The sequence below is a fragment of the Chlorocebus sabaeus genome, chromosome 16 (genome assembly GCF_047675955.1).
Source record: "Chlorocebus sabaeus isolate Y175 chromosome 16, mChlSab1.0.hap1, whole genome shotgun sequence".
NCBI lineage: Eukaryota > Metazoa > Chordata > Mammalia > Primates > Cercopithecidae > Chlorocebus > Chlorocebus sabaeus.
The window spans coordinates 66,234,236-66,257,202 of record NC_132919.1 but is presented as its reverse complement, the minus strand read 5'-3'; the positions used below and the strand labels follow the sequence as shown (position 1 = coordinate 66,257,202).

At 43.6% G+C, this 22,967-nt stretch overlaps 1 protein-coding gene and 1 pseudogene across 18 annotated transcripts in view; both read right to left on the bottom strand.

Annotated features, from left to right (window-relative positions):
- Positions 1–4,536: 4,536 nt before the first annotated feature.
- The window catches only part of LOC103243248 (leucine-rich repeat-containing protein 37A3-like), a 61,057-nt gene continuing 42,626 nt past the window's right edge, over positions 4,537–22,967 (bottom strand). For 16 of the 18 annotated variants that reach the window (XM_073005194.1, XM_073005193.1, XM_073005196.1 and 13 more), the window contains 6 exons: positions 22,802–22,873; positions 22,135–22,209; positions 13,248–13,384; positions 9,527–11,325; positions 8,836–8,940; positions 4,537–5,679 (listed from right to left, as the gene is read on the bottom strand). In XM_073005194.1, coding sequence (XP_072861295.1) covers positions 5,566–5,679; positions 8,836–8,940; positions 9,527–11,325; positions 13,248–13,384; positions 22,135–22,209; positions 22,802–22,873 — 2,302 coding nt within the window. In that variant the 3' untranslated portion in view covers positions 4,537–5,565. The remainder of the gene's footprint in view (positions 5,680–8,835; positions 8,941–9,526; positions 11,326–13,247; positions 13,385–22,134; positions 22,210–22,801; positions 22,874–22,967) is intronic. The other 2 variants (XM_073005191.1, XM_073005202.1) reach the window with 2 other exon arrangements.
- LOC103243247 (endophilin-A2 pseudogene) lies at positions 16,232–20,235 on the bottom strand (annotated as a pseudogene).

Sequence of the window (22,967 nt, the reverse complement as noted above, 5' to 3'; positions counted from 1 at the left end):
TGTTCGTTTTTATTCTTCGAGTGCTAATGGGCCCGTGCAACAGCTGCTGGTAAATGGCTGATTAAAAAGCAAAGCAAAAAGCCAAACAAGACCCAACCAAATTTGGTAATTTATCCGATTCAAAATTGTTTTGGTTAAATCAAAAATAAAAGTATAAGACCGCAGGAACAGGCGTCTTAACTCATTTGATCGCTTTGCCTTGCTTGGGAAATGCGGTTTCGTGTCACCTGTTGCAGAAGATGTGTAGTTGATCATCTAGACATAATTGCCGAAGATGAACTTTTGGACCAACTTCTGTCACACAGCGTCAGTATCAGATTTCTTACACAGCGACTTTTACTTTTCACTCTATTTCTGAGGAAAAAGCCTTCCCAAAATCCGTAACGAATTTCTCCATGGTAACCCCTCTTCTGTTTTCACACAGAAGTTTCTCTAGGCTGGTGCTGAGATGCATTTTGTTAAACAACCCCCGCCCCGCACCAAGGCTGCTTTGTATTAAATACGTAGTTGCGATGTACTAAATTGTGAAATTAGCATAACCGAAGCAACAACTGGCAAGATTTTTTCTTTATAATTTTGCAAATCTAGATTAGTTAAATTAGAATCTGGTTTTAAAAGCATTTAAAAAATAAAGTTTATGAGGAAACGTTTGTGAGGAAAAAGGACCCCTTTTTCCTTGAAGTAAGGCATGTCTTTCTCAGAGAGACTAGGGTAGTACAAGTGGTTAAATTGAATTTTTTTTTTTTTTTTTTTTTTTTTTTTTTTTTGAGGCGGAGTCTCGCTCTGTCGCCCAGGCTGGAGTGCAGTGGCCGGATCTCAGCTCACTGCAAGCTCCGCCTCCCGGGTTTACGCCATTCTCCTGCCTCAGCCTCCCGAGCAGCTGGGACTCCAGGCGCCCACCACCTCGCCAGGCTAGTTTTTTGTATTTTTTAGTAGAGGCGGGGTTTCACTGTGTTAGCCAGGGTGGTCTCGATCTCCTGACTTTGTGATCCACCCGCCTCAGACTCCCAAAGTGCTGGGATTACAGGCTTGAGCCACCGCGCCCAGAAAATTTGTTTTTTTAAATAAATGCTTAAATACTTATTGGAGAAGTAGGGTAGTATTATATTAAGCCAAATGTAAACCCATGTAGATTGTCCTAACATAAACTGAAAAAGGTAATTACTTTTGCCCGATGGTCAGCATCGTTGCCAGACTTGTCCTGGGAGGCTGGCTGAAGAATGAAGGGAATTAATCAAGTGTCAGGTATTTATGTCTTATATGTAGAAAGGACTACATGTAAATTCTTGGCAACTTAATTTTAGTACTTTTTTTTTTTTTTGAGACGGAGCCTTGCTGTCGCCTAGGTTGGAGTGCAATGGCGGGATCTTGCCTCACTGCAACCTCTATCTCCTGGGCTCAAGCGATTCTCCTGCCTTAGCCTCTTGAGCAGCTTGGATTACAGGTACCACCAGCACGCCTCGCTAATTTTTGTATTTTTAGTAGAGATGGGGTTTTACTATGTTGGCCACACTGGTCTGGAACTCCTGACCTCAAGTGATCTGCCCACCTTGGCCTCCCAAAGTGCTGGGATTACAGGCGTGAGCCACCACACCCGGTCCTTAGATGTGTCTTGTGCTTTGCATGCAAGTGTGTGTTAGTAATGGACTTCTTTTGTAAAATAATTTTATTATACTAGAAAAGTGTGTGTGTATATATATATACACACACTTTTATGTGTGTGTGTGTGTATATATATATATATTTTTGGACAGCATCTCTCAGGCTGGAGTGTATATATATATACACACTTTTATGTGTGTGTGTGTGTGTGTGTATATATATATATATATATTTTTGGACAGCATCTCTCAGGCTGGAGTGCAGTGGCGCGATTCCAACTCATGGCAACCTCCACCTCCTGGGTCAAGTGATTCTCCTGCTTCAGCCTCCTGAGTAGCTGGGATTACAGGCAGCTGCCACCACACCCAGCTAATTTTTGTATTTTTAGTAGAGGCGGGGTTTCACCATGTTGGCCAGGCTGGTCTTAAACTCCTTAACACAGGTGATCCACCCACCTTGGCCCCCTAAAATGCTGGGATTACAGGTGTGAGCCACCACCTAAGGCCAAGTATATTTTTTTGATTTAAAAAATTAAAATAAAATCCAAACCACAATGAGATGCCACTTCACATTCACTAGCATGGGTGTAATTGTTTAAAAAAAATAAAAATAAAAAGTGTTGGAGAAGATTTGGGAAACTGGAGAAAGTAAAACCATGTAGCACTATGGAAAATACTTTGGCGGTTAGTCAAAAAGTTAAACTTAGAGCTACTATATGACCTAGTAATTTTATTCATACATACATAGTCAAAAGAATTGCAAACATATAATCATGCAGAAACGTATACACATATGTATGCAGCAGCATTATTCTCAATGACCAAAAGGTGGAAACAACCTCCATGTGCATTAACTGATGAATGGATAACACAAATGTGATTGATCCATATAACGGATGTATTCTTCAGCCTTGAAAGGAAGAAAATTCTGACATGGAGAATGCTTGAGGGCGTTATGCTAAGTGAAATAAGCCAGTTACCGAAGGAGAAATATTGTGTGATTCCACTCACATGAGGTACTTAAGAGTGGTCAGATTCATAGAAACAAAGTAGAAAGGTGGTTACCGTGGGCTGGGAGGAGAGAATAGGGAGTTAGTGTTTAATAGGTACAGAGTTTCAATTTGGGAGGATGAAAAAGTTCTGGAGATTTGTTGTACAACAATGTGAATGTACTTAACACTACTGAATTATACACTTAAAAATAGTTAAAGATAACCAGGTGTGGTAGCTGATGCCTGCAATCCCAGTACTTTGGGAGGCCGAGGTAGGAGGATCACTTGAGTCCATGAGTTTAAGATCAGCCTGGGCAACATAGCAAAATCCTATCTCTACAAACAATGCAAAAATTAGCTAGGTGTGGTGGTGTGTGCCTGTGGTCCCAGTTACTTCTGAGACTGAGGTAGGAGGATCACCTGAGCCTGGGGAGGTTAAGGCTGCAGTGAGCTGTGATCAGACCACTGCACTCTAGCTAGGAAGACAGAGTGAGACCCTGTCTCAAAAAAAAGGTAGGGGGAGGGGGCAGTGATTAGCGTTTAAATGTTATGTTATGCCTACTTAACTGTTTGAAGTCAGGCCGGGCGCGGTGGCTCAAGCCTGTAATCCCAGCACTTTGGGAGGCCGAGACGGGCGGATCACGAGGTCAGGAGATCGAGACCATCCTGGCTAACACGGTGAAACCCCGTCTCTACTAAAAATACAAAAAACTAGCCGGGCGAGGTGGCGGGCGCCTGTAGTCCCAGCTACTCCGGAGGCTGAGGCAGGAGAATGGCGTAAACCCGGGAGGCGGAGCTTGCAGTGAGCGGAGATCCGGCCACTGCACTCCAGTCCGGGCTACAGAGCAAGACTCCGTCTCAAAAAAAAAAAAAAAAAAAAACTGTTTGAAGTCACACACAAAAGTCTTATTTAGTGAAATCATGTATTTTATGATTTCATTTATATGAAATGTCCCAAATGGGAAAATTCATAGGAAGTAAATACTTGCCAGGAAATGGGAGAGGAAATGGGGAGTAGGGTCAGTGATTCTGAGGCTTCTTTCTGGGATGATGAAAATGTTCTGGAATTAAATAGTGGTGATGGCTGTACAGCCTTGTGAATACTATACTAAAACCCACTAAATTCTGCATTTATCTAAATAGGTGAATTTATGGTGTATAAATTACATCTCAATAAAAATTAATAAAAAGGAGTGGTGTGAGGAATTGGGAAAACATAAACACACACATATATATACATATATATACACACACACATATATACACATACATATATGCGCCTTAACCCTAATCAGTTCCCTTTGTCCTTTCTGCAACAAAGTTATACCTTATACTATAAGGTATATAGTCCAAATCTATCTGTCTCTCTCTCTACATGTATACATATATACACACACACACACACACACACATATATATCTCTCTGTATCTTTCCAGAAAAATATGCAAAATGGCTTGGTGAGTTTTCTTTTTAACACTTCAACTTTTTTTTGGCCAGTCATGGTGACTCACACCTGTAATCCCAGCACTTTGGGAGGCCGAGGTGGGTGGATCACTGTAACCCAGGAATTCAAGACCAGCTTGGGCAACATATTGAGACCCCTTCTTTACAAAAAACACAGGTTTGGTGGCACGTGCCTGTAGTTCCAGCTACTTGAGAAGCTGAGGCAGGAGGATGGCTTGAGCCTGGGAGGCAGAGGTTGCAGTGAGCTGAGATTGCACCACTGCACTCCAGTCTGGGTGAGAGTCAAACCTTGTTTCAAAAAAAATATATATATATACACATTTTTTTCTTTGCTTTCTTCCTTTTTTTTTTTTTTAAGACAGGGTCTCACTCTTTCACTCTGTCACCCCCCAGGTTGGGGAGTAATGGCTTGTAGGAACCTAGTTTTTAGATTCCTTCCTGGGCAGGGGTCGTCGCGAGAGACCACTCGACACGGAAGTCACAGTGGAGAGATTTATTGCTAGCGCGCTAGGGTCCTATGTCCGAAGTTGGCCACAGGACCCCGAATGCTTGTTACAGACAGTTTATAAAGGCAAAAAACCACAAAATTTTACAAAGCTTGAGGCGCAAGATGATTGGATCAGGTTATGGCCTGAGCGAGATGTCTTACTTTAATTGGTTGGTTTGAACCTGGTTTGAACCCGCGCGGGGTATTTCCCGGACTTGTTCTTCTGTTTGAGTTCCAGGAATATGGGTGGGTGTTTTAGATAGCCACACGGACATCAGGCGGGTGCTTTAGATGGCCACCTGGTCGTTGGGTGGGTGCTTTTAGATAGCCACCTGGTGTGGCTTTTCTAAACTTCTAAGTTTCTAAGTCTCTAAGTCTCTGAGCTTCTAAGTCTATAAATTTCTAAGTCTCTAAGTTTCTAAGCTTCTAAGTTTCTAAGTCTATAGGTTTAAAGGTTTCTAAGTTTCTAAACCTATTTTCAGGCTCAACCTCAGCTCACTGCAACCTCCCAGGTTCAAGTGATACTCCCAACTCAGCCTACCAAGTAGATAGGACTACAGGTGCACACCACCACGCCTGGCTAATTTTTGTATATTTTTTGTAGAGATGGGGGTTTTGTCAGGTTGCCTGAACTCCTGGGCTCAAGCGATCCACCCAGCTCAGCCTCCCAAAGTGCTGGGATTATAGGTGTGAGTCACTGCACCTGCCCAGTTTTTTCCTTTTACTGTGTCTGTGGTTCAACAATTTCCTTTTTTCCTCGTTCTCTATGGACTTTCTACTTCATTTGGACTCTGCTTAGATTGGCCTAGTTTTCTCTTTAGTCAAATCTTTAGGAACCAATTTATTAAAATTAAAAATGATCTAACAAGCTTTATTTTTATTATTGTTAAAAATCCTCATTTTGAGGAACACAACCACAAAGTAAAGAATGTTATCATTGATTTAACCAGTAAAAAAACAATACTTAATAATAAAATTTAAAAAACATGGCTCCAGGCCATCTGGATGCCTTAACTTGGCTCAGGGGCCTGACACTGATGAGTCTTCTTTATCTTCCTCTGATGCCCTTTTGTAGGAATGAATCCGTGATGAGTCTCCTTTATCCTCCTGTGATGCCCTTTTGTGGGAATGAATCTGTTTTGGAAGAAAACACAATTAAGATTATCCATCACAACAACCACTATCTCCAAATCTGTATTCATTCCTTTTATTCATTTTAAGTCTCATCTACCTGATAAGATTTTTGAAGACAGGAATTGTATGCTGTTCAACAGAGCTTTGATTCTTCCACAGTTTAGTCATCCTTGCTATCTTGCGGGGGACTGGTTCTAGGATACCACCCCCACACCATACCAGAATCTGTGGATGCTCAATCCCTTACATATAATGGTGTAGTATTTGCATATAACCAACACACATCCCCCCATATACTTTATTTACTTACTTGGAGACAGGATCGTCCTCTGTCACTTAGGCTGGAGTGCAGTGTCACAATCACAGCTCACTGCAGCCTCAACCTCCTGGGCTCCAGTGATCCGCCCACCTCAGTCTCTTGGGTAGCTGGCACTACGGGTGCATACCACCACGCCTGGCTATTTTTTTTATTTTTATTAAAGACAAGGTCTCACTATGCTGCCCAGGTTGGCCTCCCAAAGTGTTGGGACTACAAGTGTCAGTCAACATGCCTGGTCCCACGTACTTTAGGTCATCACTAATAAAATGTATAGCTATTGTACAATGGCAACAGTTGTTATACTGTACTTTCTATTTGTATTTTTATTGTTTCTTTTTTCAAATATTCACCTTATCCAGTTGAATCTGAAGATGTGGACCTGCTGATGAAGAGGGCTGACTGTATCTAACTTAGGGTCTTGCATGCAGCTGACACTTAATGCATTTTATTGACTGTTTTAGCTAACATTCAATGGACAATTCCTAATAAAAAACTCTTAAAAGTATGAAAAAAAGGAAACCTGCTCTAAAGTGGCAGGAAAACCAGCCTGGGCAACATAGCGAGACCTTGTGTCTACAAAAAAAGTTTTAAAATTTCACTGCCTGCCTGTAGTCCCAGCCACTCTGGAAGCTGAGGCAGGAGGATCCCCTAAGCCCAGGAGTTTGAGGTTACAGTAAGCTAGATCACACCATTGCCCTCCAGCCTGGGTGACAACAAGGCCCTGAGAAAGAAAAAAAGAGAAAGGAAAGGAAGGAAAGAGTGTAAGTATTTAAAAGGAAGAGGCAAAACTATCATTATTTGCATATAAAACAATAAATGTTAGCCAAAGAAGCCTAAGAGAATCAACTAAGATTTTACTGGAAGTAATATGAGAATTCAGTACAGTGACTGGAAACAAATTCAAGAGAGCAGCACACAAAAGTCAAATACTTGTCAGATGTACCACCAATAACTAATTAGAAAATGGAAATAAGTCCCATTTACAATGGCAATACAAATGTATGAAGTATTTAGGAAGAAAAATACAAAGATCTGTTATGTAACAAAAGACGTGTAAGATCTGTATGATGGAAACCCTAAAACTCTTCTGAAAGACATTAACAAGAAATGAATAAATGACATGAAATACCATGTTCCCAGAATGTTGTACAGATGTCATTCTCAAATTAATCTACAAATTTAAGGTAATCCTATTCAAATTCCAAGATAGTTTTTGGTGGTAGCTGTTTTTAAGACAGGGTCTTGCTCTGTTGTCCAGGCTAGAGTGCAGTGGTATGACCACAGCACACTTCATCCTCAACCTCCCAGGCTCAAGCAGTCCTCCCACTTCGCCCTCTGAAGTCTCTCATATGGTGTCCAAGAAGTGGGGACAAATCTCACAAAGGGACTAGGCTCAGGAGGGCTGGAATATTCAGGGAAGGTGGTTTTTTTGTTTTGTTTTGTTTTTGTTTTTTGAGGCAGAGTCTCGCTTTGTCACCAAAGCTTGAGTGCGGTGGCCCAATCTTGGCTCGCTGCATGCTCTGCCTCCCAGGTTCATGCCATTCTCCTGCCTCAGCCTCACGAGTAGCTGGGACTACATGCGCCTGCCACCACGCACAGCTAATTTTTTATATTTTTAGTAGAGACAGGGTTTCACTGTGTTAGCCAGGATGGTCTCGATCTCCTGACCTCATGATCTGCCGCCTCAGCCTCATGAAAGTGCTGGGATTACAAGCGTGAGCCACCGCGCCAGGCCTATTCAGGGAAGGTTTCAAGCAGAAAGATGAACTTGAGTTGGCTTTGGAGAGATTCATGGGACTCCCACAGGCAGAGTGAAATAAGGGCATTTTAGATGGACAAACACACAGACAAGAGCAGAAATGTGGATAGTGTGACTGGGGTATGGTTAAGTTGAAGCTCTGGCTGGAATGGAGGGCTGCCACAATAATAGAAATGGTAAATGAGGCAAATAAGTTTGGATTGGGAGCATGGCGTCAAGGTTACCAGCTTATTAAATCACTCTTCCAATATGCTAGCACTGGCCTGTTGGGAAAAGTAATACATGATTGTAATCGAACAAAAGGCCAACAGAGGCAAGCTCCAGGAATGGGCACTGTGAACAAGACTCGCCCCAGAGTAGCCAGATGTAGGCTTTAGATATGTTGATGCAGGTTGAGCATCTCTGATCCGAGGGGGAATGTCTCACATGGTGTCCAAGAAATGGTGACACATCTCACAGAGGGCCTAGGCTCAGGAGGGCTGGAGTATGAGACATTCCCCCTCCCCTGTGAACTTAAACATGTGGCCAACAATTTTTTTTAAAAAATGGCTACCCTGTAGTGCTTTAACTGGACCTATTTAGACAATGCCTTACACACTGGAGAAGGATGATACTGTGTGAACCTAGTAAGTCTACAAGACAATACTTCTCTCTATTGGCTGTCTCCTTCCTTTCCAGGGTGATGACAACTCCGTGAGGATGGAGATTATACGTCTCTCATCATTTCAGCAACAAGGAAATAAATGAGTGGCAGAGTAAGGGGTGACTTGGTGAGTACATCTAATTGTTGACATTGTTTTACGTGGGAGAAATTTTGCTGTTATATCAACTTCTTAAAATAGTCTAGTGGGATTAACTTGGTTTCATTTCACAGAGATCTCCTGAAAGTGAGGATCCTTTAAAATCCTGGAATATACACTGCAGTAAAAGAACAAAGTATACCTCAGCCTTAAAGGACTGAAAAAGAATGTCAAGTAGCAGCAGGTGGGAAAGCGGCTTTGGTTTTGAGTTTGTGGGCTCTGAATCCACAGAAAGACAGGACTGCATTCTGAAAACCTGAATTAATTATTATTCTTACCTCAATGAGACAAAAAATTATGATCAAAATTGTTAGTATTACAGTCACAGATATTGCCAAGATGAGTTTGTTGTTATAGCCATATCCTGGAACGTCTTTAATGAGCTAAAAAAAAAAAAAAAAAAAAAAGGAAAGAACAATTAAAAAAAAAGAGAGAGAATGGAAGCTAACTTCTCAAAACCCCAGTATTCCAGGTAAGTAGCTTACAGGTTCTTTTTTATTTTTTTTTGAGACTCTGTCACCCAGGCTGGAGTGCAGTGGTGTGATCACAGTTCACTACAGACTCGACCTCCCTGGGCTCAGGTGATCCTCCCACCTCAGCCTCTCGAGTAGCTGGGACTGCAGGCATGTGTCATCACCCCTGCTAATTTTTTTTATTTTTGTGGAGACAGGGTTTCACTGTGTTGGCCAAGCTGGTCTCAAACTCCTGACCTCAAGTGATCCACCCACCTTCGCCTCCCAAAGTGCTGGGATTACAGGCGTGAGCCACCCCACCTCACCTACAGTTCACCTTGTGCACTGATCTATTTCACCCTCTACATGAGCAAAGTGGGAGATCACCATCATGGCCAAAGTTACATGACCAGGACAAGCTATGGCCTGGGAGTCCCGGGTTCTCCTGTGTGGGCACTTTCCTGGCATACACTAAATGCTGGGAAATCTGGGTCTCATGTTTCTGTGTGGTCCTCACCTCACTCAACCTCTGCTCTTTCTGTTCACTCTGGGCTTCCGTGCTCTCATTAATATAGTTCTCAGTTTTCCACTGTTCCGTATCCCATTCTGCCTTGGACGCCTTTACTTCCTTCTGCTCACTGAGAAGCTTCATCAGGAGGCCTGTCCTGGAGATGAGCTTGGCACAGGTCAGTTGCACACGAGTTTCAGAGCAGTCCATCTTTAAGGTCCGGATAACATGAGAAATAAACTTTCTCACATCCTCGCTGGGGATGAGGGACCGTAGCTGCTCGGTTAGCTGAATTTCAAACTGATCACCTGGGGATGAGAGCAACGGGTAATTGAAGCTTTTGGGCTCGGGGGACAGGTCAGTGCCCACGTTGTTGTATTCCCATTGTGTCTGATTAGTTCGTTTAACTAAGTTGAATGCAGTCCCAGGGGAATCTGCCTCAGGAGGAGGATTGTAGGTTGTGTTTTCAGAGATGGTGCCTTCCGGCATAGTAGTGTTTTCCATAAAAATATTTTCTTTGAAGGCATTTCTTGCAGTTGTGTTCTTTACATTAGTGTTCTCTATAACATGTTCTGAAGTATCAAATAGTTTAGGAAAAGGATTTTCCTTAGGACTCAGGTCTACTAAAGGCAAAAAAGCCCCTTGTGAAGGGGAATTTATGAGGCTGTTCACTGCAGAGAACGGCGGCCTGTTTGCAAGCATCAGTCTATCGAGATAACTTTTCTTTCTCAACTTTTGACTCTTTTTGGCCTTGGGTGTGCTGTGGGCCACACAGGAGTGAATTTTATGAAAGCGGTAGTTTTTTCTGGAATGTACGATTGGTTTAGCAGCCTTCATATTCTTAACTCTAGCCTTTGCATTTTCTAAAATGAAAACAGCGTGGGTTAAGTCTTTTGATCTGTCTCTGACCTCAGGTAGGGCTTTTGCAGGGGTGGAGGCAGAAGGCTCGCCCATGGAGAAGGGTTTCAGCACAGAGGAGACTGCCACCTTACGCTCTTGGGTGAATGAAGGCTTCGCATAGATGGCATTTCCCGGTAACTTCTCGGGCCCCTGCTCTATGTGAGGCTGTCCCAGCTCCCTTGAGACCGGGCTCCCAAGCCTTTTTTCTTGGGCAGCGCTCTCCACAAATGCCTGCGCACCCTCTTCCCTCCTGGTACTCTGCTTTCCCACCTCTTTGAAGTGCCTTTTCTGGATGCTCCTTGGGCCCGTGAGGACTCTGTTCACTCTCTGCAGGTTTTTGCCTACACTTTGAATCTTTACCAGGCTGTTTTCCTGTGGTTGGACAGTTTCTAATTTCTTTTCAAATATTTGGTGTTTAAATTTGTTACCTAGAAGGCTGGTCTGCATAAGCATGGCAGTTTTTTCTTCCCTTTTAACTTTATCGATTTTTTCTTGTATTTCTGTATCTAACATATTTTCCAGGAAGTACAGCTTTCTCAATTTACTTTCATAAGTTGAGTTGTTGGATGCAGGTTGAAGAGAGGGGCCCTTTGTATTGTTTTGCAAAATACTCAGGGGCCTGTCTCCATCTTGTGCATTAGAAAAGAGCAGTTTCATGAACGGTAACAACATTGATTCCGCATCTAGATTTCCTGCTGAGAAATACGGCAAGATGTAACTCAGTGCACTGATAACCTCACTCTCGTCATTGGTGTCTAGCTGCTCACTCCCAAAGCCTGACAAGTTGATGCCACTGCTGTCTGAGGGCGCCTCCGGCTCAATAGTCAGCTCAGTGCTCGTGTGCTTCTTCCGGGCCTGTAACACCTTCATGAACGCTCCTTCTGGATTCCCTACAGATGCTTCTTCAGCTGTGAAAAAAGAAGAGACTGCTTTGATCCTGAAAGATGACGGGACGGCATGCATCAGTCCATAGCTGTACACCCCAGTCACACAGAGTAGGAGTCAGCAAACATTCGAGTGCCATTCAGAGAGGAGAAACACACACCCAATCCTAAACCTACGAAATGGCAACAACAAAAGGAGAAAAGACATCTTTTGAAAACATGGCCACCTACTTGGAACATTCCATAGTGTGACACAGAGTAAGTCTGCTTAGGATTATTCTATTGATCCCCAGGGACCAGTTGCCCAGTGCTCAAAGCTCAAGGTGGAAGACAAGTGCTACCATGATGACCTGATGAGCTGGCCTCTCTGCAGACTGCTCCGTACCCTGTGCTGTCCTGCCTCAGATGCAAAGAGAGAGCACAAGGCTCCCTCTCTCCTTGTCCTCAGTGTACCCGTGTTCTTGCTACCATCACAGCTGAATGCAATGGAAGGCGGTCCTCTGAGAGGAGCAGGGTGGAGATGCTAATGTGGAGAGCCCCTCCCATTGCTGATAGGTCCTCATCTGGCACACGCTCCACCCACCCACCCCATTCTCTGTTCCCACATACTGTAGCTCCATCACAGAAGACGCGACATGGAAAAAACACCGTGTCCACCCTAATTCTTTTCTTAAATTTGGGCAGGGATTCAGGGTGTAGGTTAAGAGGTTTTTAATTTGCCAGTCTGTATGCCTATGTTGTTAAATATACAATGAATCTATGGTATGACAGCAGTTTCTGGATAAACATTACTTGAGGTCCTAAAATGCAGAAGGGAAAAAGCAACTTTTGTCAGATGCCTACTTTGCTTTCATTTCATCTCTAATATTTTGGATGCAGAATCATCCAAAGCTTCTGAATGCATGAAGGTCAAGTGTGCCAGTGTGCAGCTGATTTTATTTTCCAGAATTAAAAGTATTTTGGGTGGTGCTGAGGGTCAGAGGAAGAAGTAAAGATTGTGAGAAAGGAGAAACATGGGCTTGGGGAGAACCCAGAATTGGGACAGAAGACCTGGCACAAGGTACAGCACTTAGCACCTCTGATCTTGTTTTTCTTCATCTGTAAAAGGAGATTACCAGTGCTTTTCTGCCCACCTCTTGGGGAGAAGGGAAGAATATAATTGGTAAAAAGAAGTTTTGAAAAATAAGCAACATTTTCTTTAAATAAGTAGTCAAGCATTATTCATCATCCACCCCATATTACTGGTAGATACCAGTTTTCAAGCTATCTGGACATGAAAGCAGTCACATTTTAGAAGTTATGAAGTTGGTGCTAATAAACCTAATCTACAGAAAAACTTCTGAAAGCACTTGAGCATTTGTTCTGTGAATAGAAAGGTTTGAGATTCAGAGCACGTTCAGAGTTGGATGGTCTAAGCTTGGAAAATCCCTCATTCCATTAGAAGAGCCAGGTAGCAATTTCTGGTTATGGAACCAGAAGCTCTCAGGCTTCAAATAAAATAGCATCACGTGTACTCTTATAAAATTGTAAAAACAAAAACAAAAACAAAACCGGATCTACATCTGTCCTATAAGGCCAAGAGTACTTGAGATCTCATGGATATAAAACCAGCTTACAAACTACATTGCACTGTATGAAGAAATTATCACTGGGGGCAAAGCATCAAGCACAGAGCACAGTACACAGTGTGTGGATGTTAATGTTATTCCCTAGTCTTCCCATTCCTTTGTCTTGGTCCTTTATGAATATGGAACAATTCTATTATTACATTTTCTAATAATAACTGAGAACCTGACTCTCAGCAAGGGAATAGTTCAGAAATTGAGGGAGTTTAACTCTGAATGAGTAAATAAAAATAAAGCAATTATATCATCACTTTACAAATTTATCAATTAAAAATAAAAAATTTAAAAACAAATACTTAAAATAATGTAACAATTGATCACCAGGCAATTTGGACTCACGACAATGTATGGTGTTTGTCAGACATGCACTGTTGCAATGCAGCTTGACTGTCTTGCAGACAGCCTCAATGCTGTTTTTAAATTGGCAGAGGCAGCAGGCCATACGGCTAGGTAAGATCCTATAGATGAAAACAGAGAACAATAAATTAGTGGTAAAGCGGTTGAGAAGGTAAAGGAGGCAGGCCAACACTACCAGAGGGCTGGGCGAAAAGGTGTTATTGAGGCCTGTGGACTGAACAGTTGGGTAGGAACTAGAAGGCCAATAGGAAGGAGGACAAAGGTGCCCAACCGAAGGATAAGCATTGCAGTGAGTATGGTATGCCTAGAATAAAGGTGGTTGGGATTAGAATTGGGTGACACTGATCAGTAGTTTAATTCAGAAGTATCTCTTCCCAACTCAAAAGTCTCACTTTGGGCTGAAAGTACACAGGAAGAAGGTAGACTTCTAAGAAGAGTCTGAATAAGTCCCCAACTTCTGGAGGCCCTTTCTCAATTCCTTTTGGGAGTGGGAAATACTAGAAATTACTCTGGGCATTAAAAATAGTTTAGTTCAACCTGGATTGTGGGGTTAAAAAGTAACAGAGATTGCATTGGTCAAATCTGGACAATTTGAGCATTCAAAAGAATAACAACAATAATAAGCTATAACATAATTAATATATTAAAAAGAATCAATGAAGAATGATATTAAAAAAGAAAGAAGGGGAGTTCTTTAATGAAATAAAGCCAGATAATAAATGTGGAAGGAATGACAGAATTTTAAAAAGTGTCACTTTGCAACCACCAGTAATAAAAATTGATTCAGACAAGGATTATCACTGATGGACAGCTGGGTGAAAAGACATCTGAGAACAGGATCTTCAGTGATCTCAAAGTACCACCTCACAGATTATTTATTAACTATGGGAAAAATTACTTTTCTTAAAAAACGAGACAAGGTCTCACTCTATCACCCAGGCTGAATGAAATACAGTGGCAAAATCATAGCTCACTGCAGCCTTGACCCCTCTGGGCTCAAGTGACCCTCCAAATTCAGTCCCTGGGACTATAGGCTTGCACCACCATGCCCAGCTAATTTTTTTTTTTTTTTGTATATTTAGCAGACACAGGGTTTCACCTTTTGCTCAGGCTGGTCTAAAACTCCTAGACTCCAGCAATCTGCTCGTCTCAGCCTTCCAAAGTGCTGGGATTATAAGCATGAGCCACCACACCCAGCAAAATAACTACAGTGGAGAGACCTGGAAGATCACCTTCAACAAGTGATCAAACCTCATGTTACAGGTCACCTGCGATGCCGAGGCAGGAAGGATACATCGCCTATACAGTATTCTTCCCAAAAATGCTTCACTTGAATCTCATCATGAGGAAACAGAGAAATCCAGATTGTAGGACAATTTACAAGACAACTATCTTTGACTCTTAAAAAATGCCAATGTCATGAAAGATCAAAGAAAGTAGAGGAATGTTTTAGATTAAAGGAAATGAAGACATGACATGCAGTGCCTGATCTTTGATTGGATTCTGTACTATTCTTTCATCTTTCTGGCATGGTTGAATTTTTTTCAAAGTATAAATTTGGGCAAAAGAGATAACCAAGACAATTGATTAATTTATTGTTATGGCTTATTGGGGGCAGTTTCAGAGAGAAAAAAACAATCTCTGTAACTGGAGTAAAAGGTTAATCTTAGGCAGTATAGCATGGACATTAAGAACACAGATTCCACAGCCAGACTAAGCTTAAATCCCAGCTCCACTAATAACGTGAATTTGGGAAAACTGCTTAATCTCTGTTCCTTGGCCTTGTTATAATAGTACCTACCTTTAATGAGTTTTGAGGATTAAATGAATCAATACCTGAAAAATGCCTGGCACACAGTGAGTGCTCAATAAATGTTAACTACTATAATTATTACGTTACAGAGGTTGTGGGCGAGGGGGGAGGGGGCGCGCTTTTCTGAGTCCTCCAAAAGGATGGCTTTATTAGGGCCACATTAAGACTGTGGAGACAGAAGAGTGTTTCATGGATACCTGAAGTCTGTGAGTTGGGGGTACAATGTATAGAGTTTTAGATTAAAACTGAATCCAATAAGTTGGCCTGACACATATTTCACACCTACAGAGGAATAATCACAAGGGACTGGTATTATTCCTTTGGGTCCAGTGGAAGCCTCTGATCTTCATGTGGAATGGACCCAGAACCGTACCCCAGCATTTTATTATACAGCAACCTTAACTCTGACACAAAGGTGTTTCTTTTGTTTGTTTTGAAGCCGGGTCTCGCTCTGTTACACAGGCTGAGTGCAGTGGTACAATCTTGGCTCACTGAAGCCTCTGTCTCCTGAGCTCAAGTGATCCTCCCACCTCAGCCTCCTGAGTAGCTAGAACTACAGGTGTGTGCCACCACGCCTGGCTCATTTTTGTATATTTTGTAGAGATGAGGTTTCATCATGTTGCCCAGGCTGGTCTCAAACTCCCGAGCTCAAGCAACCCTTTCTCCTTGGTCTCCCAAAGTGCTGGGATTATAGGCATGAGCCCAGAGGTTTTGTAACTCTTTTCCTGCCCCCAACTTTTGATTTTAAACATTTTCTTTTTTTTTCTTTAAGCCTTAGGATGGCTGGGAAGCATTTTCAAATGGTCTAATGAACACCTGTATAACTTTCATCTGGAATCCACAGTAGCTAATACTTTGTCACATTTGCTTTCCATGTGTGTTTGTCTATACATTTTCTGGACAAACCATCTGAGTCAGCTGCAGACATAATGACCCTTCACCATTAAATACTTCAGTGTGCAGCCCCCAAGAACCAAGGCATTCTCCTACATAACCAGAATACTATCATCACCCAATGGAACTTAATATTATTATTGTCTACTATGTAGTCCATATACACATTTTCACAATTGTCCTAATCATATCATGGCTTAAAAAATTGAGAATCCAATCAAACATCACCAAACATCAGACATTACATTTAGTGTTCATGATTTTTTTTTCTTTTTGTAGAAAGACATTTAATACTTCTGTTTACAAAATTCAGGCACACATTTCACTTTGCCCTGGACCGTGTTCAAGGCTGTGTGCTCATCTCTGCCAGGGTGTCTGTGCCCTTCATGTACTGCTGACAAGGTGGGTGCAGAGCAGAGCCTGGGGTCCAGAGGCTTCAGGCTGGGCCACAGTGGGAGAGGAATGTGAATGTGGCCCAGTCCAGAGGACCCCCCATTTCATCGATTTTGGATCGGGTGACAGAGGAAGCAGATGTTGGGGCTGCGGACCTGCTGGTCTGGGCAGGGGCCTGGAGACCCCGGGGCTGCCTGCTGTGGCCTAGAGGAGATGGTCAGGGCCACTTCCCACAGGGTGGGGTGGTAGCGGCTGGGAAAGTGGAGGCCTGGCCACCAGGAGCTTTAACATTTGCTCACTGGAGCCTTTGTGCTTGGCCCTCAACAGCATGGCTGGGGCTGTGGTCCCGTGCGAAGTGTGCTGGGGTGTATGTGGGTGGTTGGTGGTGGCAGCTTGTGCTAGAGTGACACAGGCCTCCATGGTCCTGGCTGGGGGCAGTTGAAAAGCTGAAAAGGTACTTGGCTTTGTGAGGGAGGGGCTTTGGAGGCGGGGCCCTGAAGGAGGCTATGTTCTCTGTCCTGGGGCAGATCCCAGCTGGCCTCTGTCCCCGGGCTGCAAGCTGACAGCAGGCAGGGGAAGCAGTGAGGCCCCCTGCCCTGACCTTGGGGAGAAGGAGTGCATGTGTGAGGTAGGGGTGCAGTGGCCCTGGAGTGGGGCCAGGGCCCATCTCCAGCACCAGGCTGGGACAGGATTTAAAACCAAGGTCCTGTCTCTGAGTCACCCCAGGGGGACGCTCGATCTCATCCTATTAAGGCCACAGGACTCGAGGGCAGGCAGTGGGCCGGGTCCCTGTGGGGTCAGGACGGAGGTGGGTGCTGCTGCGGTGGAACATTAGTGTTTGTGAGAGCACCTTAGGGTTAGCCCCGCCTCGGCCAGCTGGGCAAGGAGTTGGGCAGCAGGGAGGAGGCTGGCGCAATGGAGTAGAGAAGGGAGCTGTCACCGTTGGGGGTCAGTGCCAGAGTAAACAGGCGTCCCCACCCACCCAGATAAGCCCCCCACCCAAGTGTGGCTCCCTGCTCAGGGAGTACCTCGAGGACCTGGGACTGGGTGGCACCGGCAGGCTCGGACACCATCCTAGCAGTAGGAGCCCGGTGGAAGGCAGAAGACCTGGCAGGGGGTGCCGCCCAGTGTGGACAGAGGGGCGGGGCACTGGCGAGTCACTGCGGCAGGGGCACGAGCGTGTCCACGTAGCTGAGCAGGAAGAAGCCCGACTGGCCATCCAGCATGCCCTATACCAGTTGTAGTTGATCTGGTTGGTCAAGGTGATGACGTCATCCTCATGGAAGCCCAGCTCCCCATGGTTCTAGGGTTCGAAGTTGTACAGCACCTTGCAGCTCCGCTCTTCTAGGGGCGGCATGCTCCTGCTAGGAGTCCAGATGGGCTTGTCGGAAGATCGGAAAGACGAAGCTGCGATCTTGGGGACTGTGGTGCTGGGGAAGCCCCCGTTGGACTGCTCAGGCTCTCCGAGGTCAAAGGGCTCCCGGGACTTGGGCTTATACTCCTGCTTGCAGCCTGAGGAAGCTTCCTGCATTCTGCGCTTGGGCTTCTCTGCCAGCTTGTCCGGGATCTGCACGGCCTGCTGGTAGCAGTCCAGCTGCGCCTCCACCAGGGTTGAGAGCTGACTCACCTGCTTGATGTTGGTCTCCAGGAGGTTGTGCATGCTGGTTTCTGCCACCTCCTTGGACTCCTCAAACTTCTCCAGCACCTGGCGCAGCTCCTCACTGGGGATCTTGCCCTGCCACTTCTTCCTTTAGTCAATGTCCAGGCGGCAGCCCTCCAACTGGTGGTGCTGGATCTCCTTCAGGTTGTTCTCGCACAGGTTCTGGAGGGGGTCAATGAAGTTCTGTTTGACCTCTACGTCCAGGGAGTCCTTCACCTCCACCAGGTGCTTCATGGACTCCCCGACATCCAGCAGTGTGTCACCGAAGTTGGACTCACCGCCCAGCTCCTTCAGGTGGCAGATCAGGCACTCGCTCAGGAGCCCCTCCAACTGCAGGTAGCTGGGGTTCTTCACCTGGTCCCGGATCTCGGACACCATGTTGAGCATGGTCAGCTTACCTGCGAGGTTTGGGTTGGGCTGCAGGTACTTGATGGTCCTGGCCAGCACTTCCGTCACTGCCTTGCTGGTGACATCCACTTTCTTCTCCATCTCTTTGAAGTCATCATCCAGCTTGGTCCCCTCAGCCCCTCCCACCTTCTCACTGACCAGCTGGCTTGCCTTGTAGAAATGGTTCTTCAGCCCCACGAGCGACATGCCCGCTGCCGAGCACCCCACTGGGACCGTGCCAGTGACAGGCTTCCAGGCACCACCAACCCTCTGCCCGCCTCAGCAGCCCGCGTCGGCACCGCCTCCGCCACGTGCTTGCCAGCCCCAGCGCCGCCTAGCGTTCATGATTCTTCAGTCTCCTTCAATATAGAACTGTTCCCAGGATTGTTTTAAAGTATACTGACAAATCTTTGAGACTATAAATGACCTGACGTATACATTATCCTTACTTGAGAATGGTAATTTTTCAATACGCCATTAAAGATCATTACACATGAGCCAAGACTCAAATGCACTGGCCTACTTACTTTGTATATCAATGTGTAAACTCCTGAAGACTTCCAGTAATGAACTCCCATAAGGCAGTTAGTTCAATGTCTTTATGGCCTCAGTGACAAATGGTTACAGAGAATGAGAGCTTTTTTCCTATCCACTAATGGTCAAGAAAAAAGCAGACAGATCCTCACTGTCTTAGAGAACCAAGTGAGAAAGCTGGTTGATGAAGAGGACTTCATCCAGAGAGGAAGGGATCTAGCTGACAGGGAAGATGCTGCAGGAGGCTGAGGGAAGTGAGGCTAGAGCAGTAAAACAGATCTGACAATGTGGTCAAGATAAGAAAGTGACCTGACAAAAATTAACAGAGTGTGAAATGAAGGGCCCTTTCCATGCTAATCTTGCATACTGCCCTCAACCAGCCTTAGCAAAACAGAGTTTCTATTTAGTTTGCCATATTGTGGGGTGGTGGCACTATTTAAGTTGCAGTCAGTTGTGTAACAAACTCACAGTAGGGCCCTGCAGAAATATATACATATATATACACACACACATATATATACACACATATACACACATATATACACATATATATATAATTTTTTTTTAAGACAACGTCTTGCTCTGTCACCCAGGCTGGAGTGCAGTGGTGCCATCTTGGCTCACTGCAACCTCCACCTCCTGAGTTCAAGTGACCCTCCCACCTCAGCCTCCCTAGTAGCTGGGACTACAGGCATGTGCCACCACACCTGGCTGAGATATATATATACACACACACATATATACACATACACACATACACATATATACACACACATATATATATATACACACACATATATATATACACACACACACCGTACACACATATCTGTATATATATATAACTGCAAAGAAGGCCAGGCACGGTGCCTCATGCCTGTAATCCCAGTACTCTGGGAGGGTGAGGCAGGAGGATCACTGAGGCCAGGAGTTTGAAACCAGCCTGGGCAACATAGTGAGACCTCGTTTCTCCAAAAAATAAATATACAATTGCCAAAAAAAAAAAAAAAATACATACCTCACACCATATATTCAAATTAACTAAAAACGGATCATAGACCTAAATTATAGTATTTCTGGGAGAAGACATAGGAGTAAATCTTTTCCACTTTGGATTAGACAACAGGTTCTTAAAGATTTCTTAGGTAAAAAACAAAAAAGCACAAACCATATAAGAAAAAATTGCTAACTTAAAGCTGATCAAAATTAAAAACTTCTGTTTTTCAGAAAACACTTTTAGTTTAATTATTATTATTAATTTTTTTTTTTTTTTTTTTGAGACAGAGTCTCACTCTGTTGCTCAGGCTGGAGTACAGTGGTGCAATCTTGGCTCATTGCAACCTCCACCTCCCAGGTTCAAGCACTTCTTGTGCCTCAGCCTCCTGAGTAGCTGGGATTACAGGCGTGTGCCACCACACCTGGCTGTAGAGATGGGGGTAGAGATGGGGGTTTTGCCACGTTGGCCAGGATGGTCTCGAACTCCTGACCTCAAGTGATCCACCTGCCTTGTCCTCCCAAAGTGCTGGGATTACAGGTGTGAGTCACTGTGCCCAGCTAGAAAATATTTAGAATGAAAAGACAAACCACAACCTGAGAGAAGATATTTACCAAACACATATCTAAAAGGCCTTGTTTTTTGTTTTATTTACTTGTTTAACTTTTGAGATAGTATCTCATTCTGTGACCCAGGCTGGAGTGCAGTGGTGATCACAGCTCACTGCAGCCTTGACCTCCTGGCTCAAGCAATCCTCCCACCTCAGCTTCCTGAGTAGCTGGGACCACAGGTGAGCACCACCACACCTGACTGATTTTTATATTTTTGGTAGAGACGAGGTTTCACCATATTGCCCAGGTGGTCTCAAACTCCTGACCTCAAGCAGTCCTCCTGCCTCAGCCTCCCAATGTGCAGGGACCACTGTACCTGGTCCCTGAAAGGACCTGTTATCTAGACTCTATAAAGCACTCTTAAAATTCAATAATAATGAATCTCTCATGGGGTTACAGGAAAAAAAACCTCAATAAAAAGACTAATATCCAATTAAAATATGGGAACAGATTTGAACAATTTAGTAAAGAAGATATTTGCACATGAATATTCAACATCACTAGCTATTAAATAAATGCAAATTAAAACCACAATGAGATTCCACTACACATCAAGCAGTAGAAAGGCAAACATTTCTTTAAAAACTGAAATATAAGAATCTGCTGGACCGGGCCAGGCGTGGTGGCTTACGCCTGTAATCCCAGCTCTTTGGGAGACCAAGGCAGGTGGATCAAGTGAGGCCAGGAGTTTGAGACCAGCCTGGCCAACAAGAAGAAACCCCATCTCTACTAAAAATACAAAAATTAGCTGGGTGTGGTGGTGCGAGGCTATAATCCCAGTTACTCAGGAGGCTGATCGTTTGAACCTGGGAGGCAGAGGTTGCGGTGAGCTGAGATCTTGCTGCTGCACTCCAGCAACGAGGCTCTGTCTCAAAAAAAAAAAAAAAAAAAAAAAAAGAATCTGCTGGGCCGAGTGTGGTGGCTCACACCTGTAACCCAAGCACTTTGGGAGGCCGAGGTGGGTGGATCAATTGAGGTCAGGAGTTCGAAACCAGCCTGGCCAACATAGTGAAACCCTGTCTCTACTAAAAATACAAAAATTTGCTGGGCGTGGTGGCATGCACCTGTAACCTAAGCTACTCGGGAGGCTGAGGCAGGAGAATCGCTTGAACCTGGGAGGCGGAGGTTGCAGTGAGCCTAGGTCATGCCGCTGCTCTGTAGCCTGGGTGACAGCGAGACTCCATCTCAAAAAAAAAAAAAAAAAAAGCAAAGTGAAAGAAGCCAAACACAAGAGGCGACACGCTATATGATTTCATTTATAAGACATTCTGGAAAAGGCAAAAGTATAGGAACAGAAATCAGATTGGTAGCTAACAGGGGCTGATGGTGGGGGGAGGGGATCGACTACAAAGGGATACAAGGGGCCTTTTTGAGGCAACAGAAATGCTTTATATTGGGAATGTGGTGGAGGTTATGTAACTATACATTTGTCAAAACTCATCAAACTGTACCCTTAAAAAGGGTGAATTAAATGAAAATTATATATCAATAAACCTGACTTTAAAAAATAATAAAACAAACCTAAAGAACCAATTAAGTAAAAATATAAGAAAAAAATAACTTACAGTTTTTCCAGTTCAACAGTCATCGTGAGAATGTTCTTAAGTGTTGCAAGTGGGACTTGAGTTGTTCCCATGTCTCTGAAGAAGAAAGCCGAAACATTCATGATATGAACCCCAATAAAAAATTCTGTACTTAAAAAGATAATTCAAAGACATGTGATTACTTCAATATTGGCTTCTCTATAAACAAGCCAGCTCAACAGTTTATTTGCCGCAGAATTCCAGAGACCTCTTATTAAAGAAATTTGATTTGCATCATCAAATTAATGATATTCAAGAATAGAACTCACACTTTTTTTTTTTTTTTTTTACCATTTATCTTACTTCTCATTTCATATTGCATTCACCCATCTTGATTATTTACGCTTTTCTTCCTTTTTAGACTAATGAACACCTATTCTTCTTTGCTTTCTTGGTTAAGTAATATTCCTCCATGTGTCTACATGTTCTAAATCTATACAGGTTCTTCAACACTGTTCTCTTCCCCTACTGGCTGTCTTGACCATTACACATCCTTTCTTAATCCTTTTCTTTGCCAATAACTTTTTTCAATAACTCAGTTAAAATTTAAATTATGACTTTTTAGCCTAAATGCAAAATATTTAATCTTTGATGAAAAATTTAAAAAGAGCATAAATCATCTCATGACTCATGAAAGTACTATACTTACAAATATTTTAATGCCGGCAATTTAAAGAGATACGGATCTTCAACAGTTGTCAGAGGATTGCGATTGAGAATTCTGAAAAATGCAATAGAATTAAAATTATCTGCATTTTCAAAGTGTGAAATTGCATAAAAAGTTTATATTCATTTTTTGGTATGGAACTTGTAGG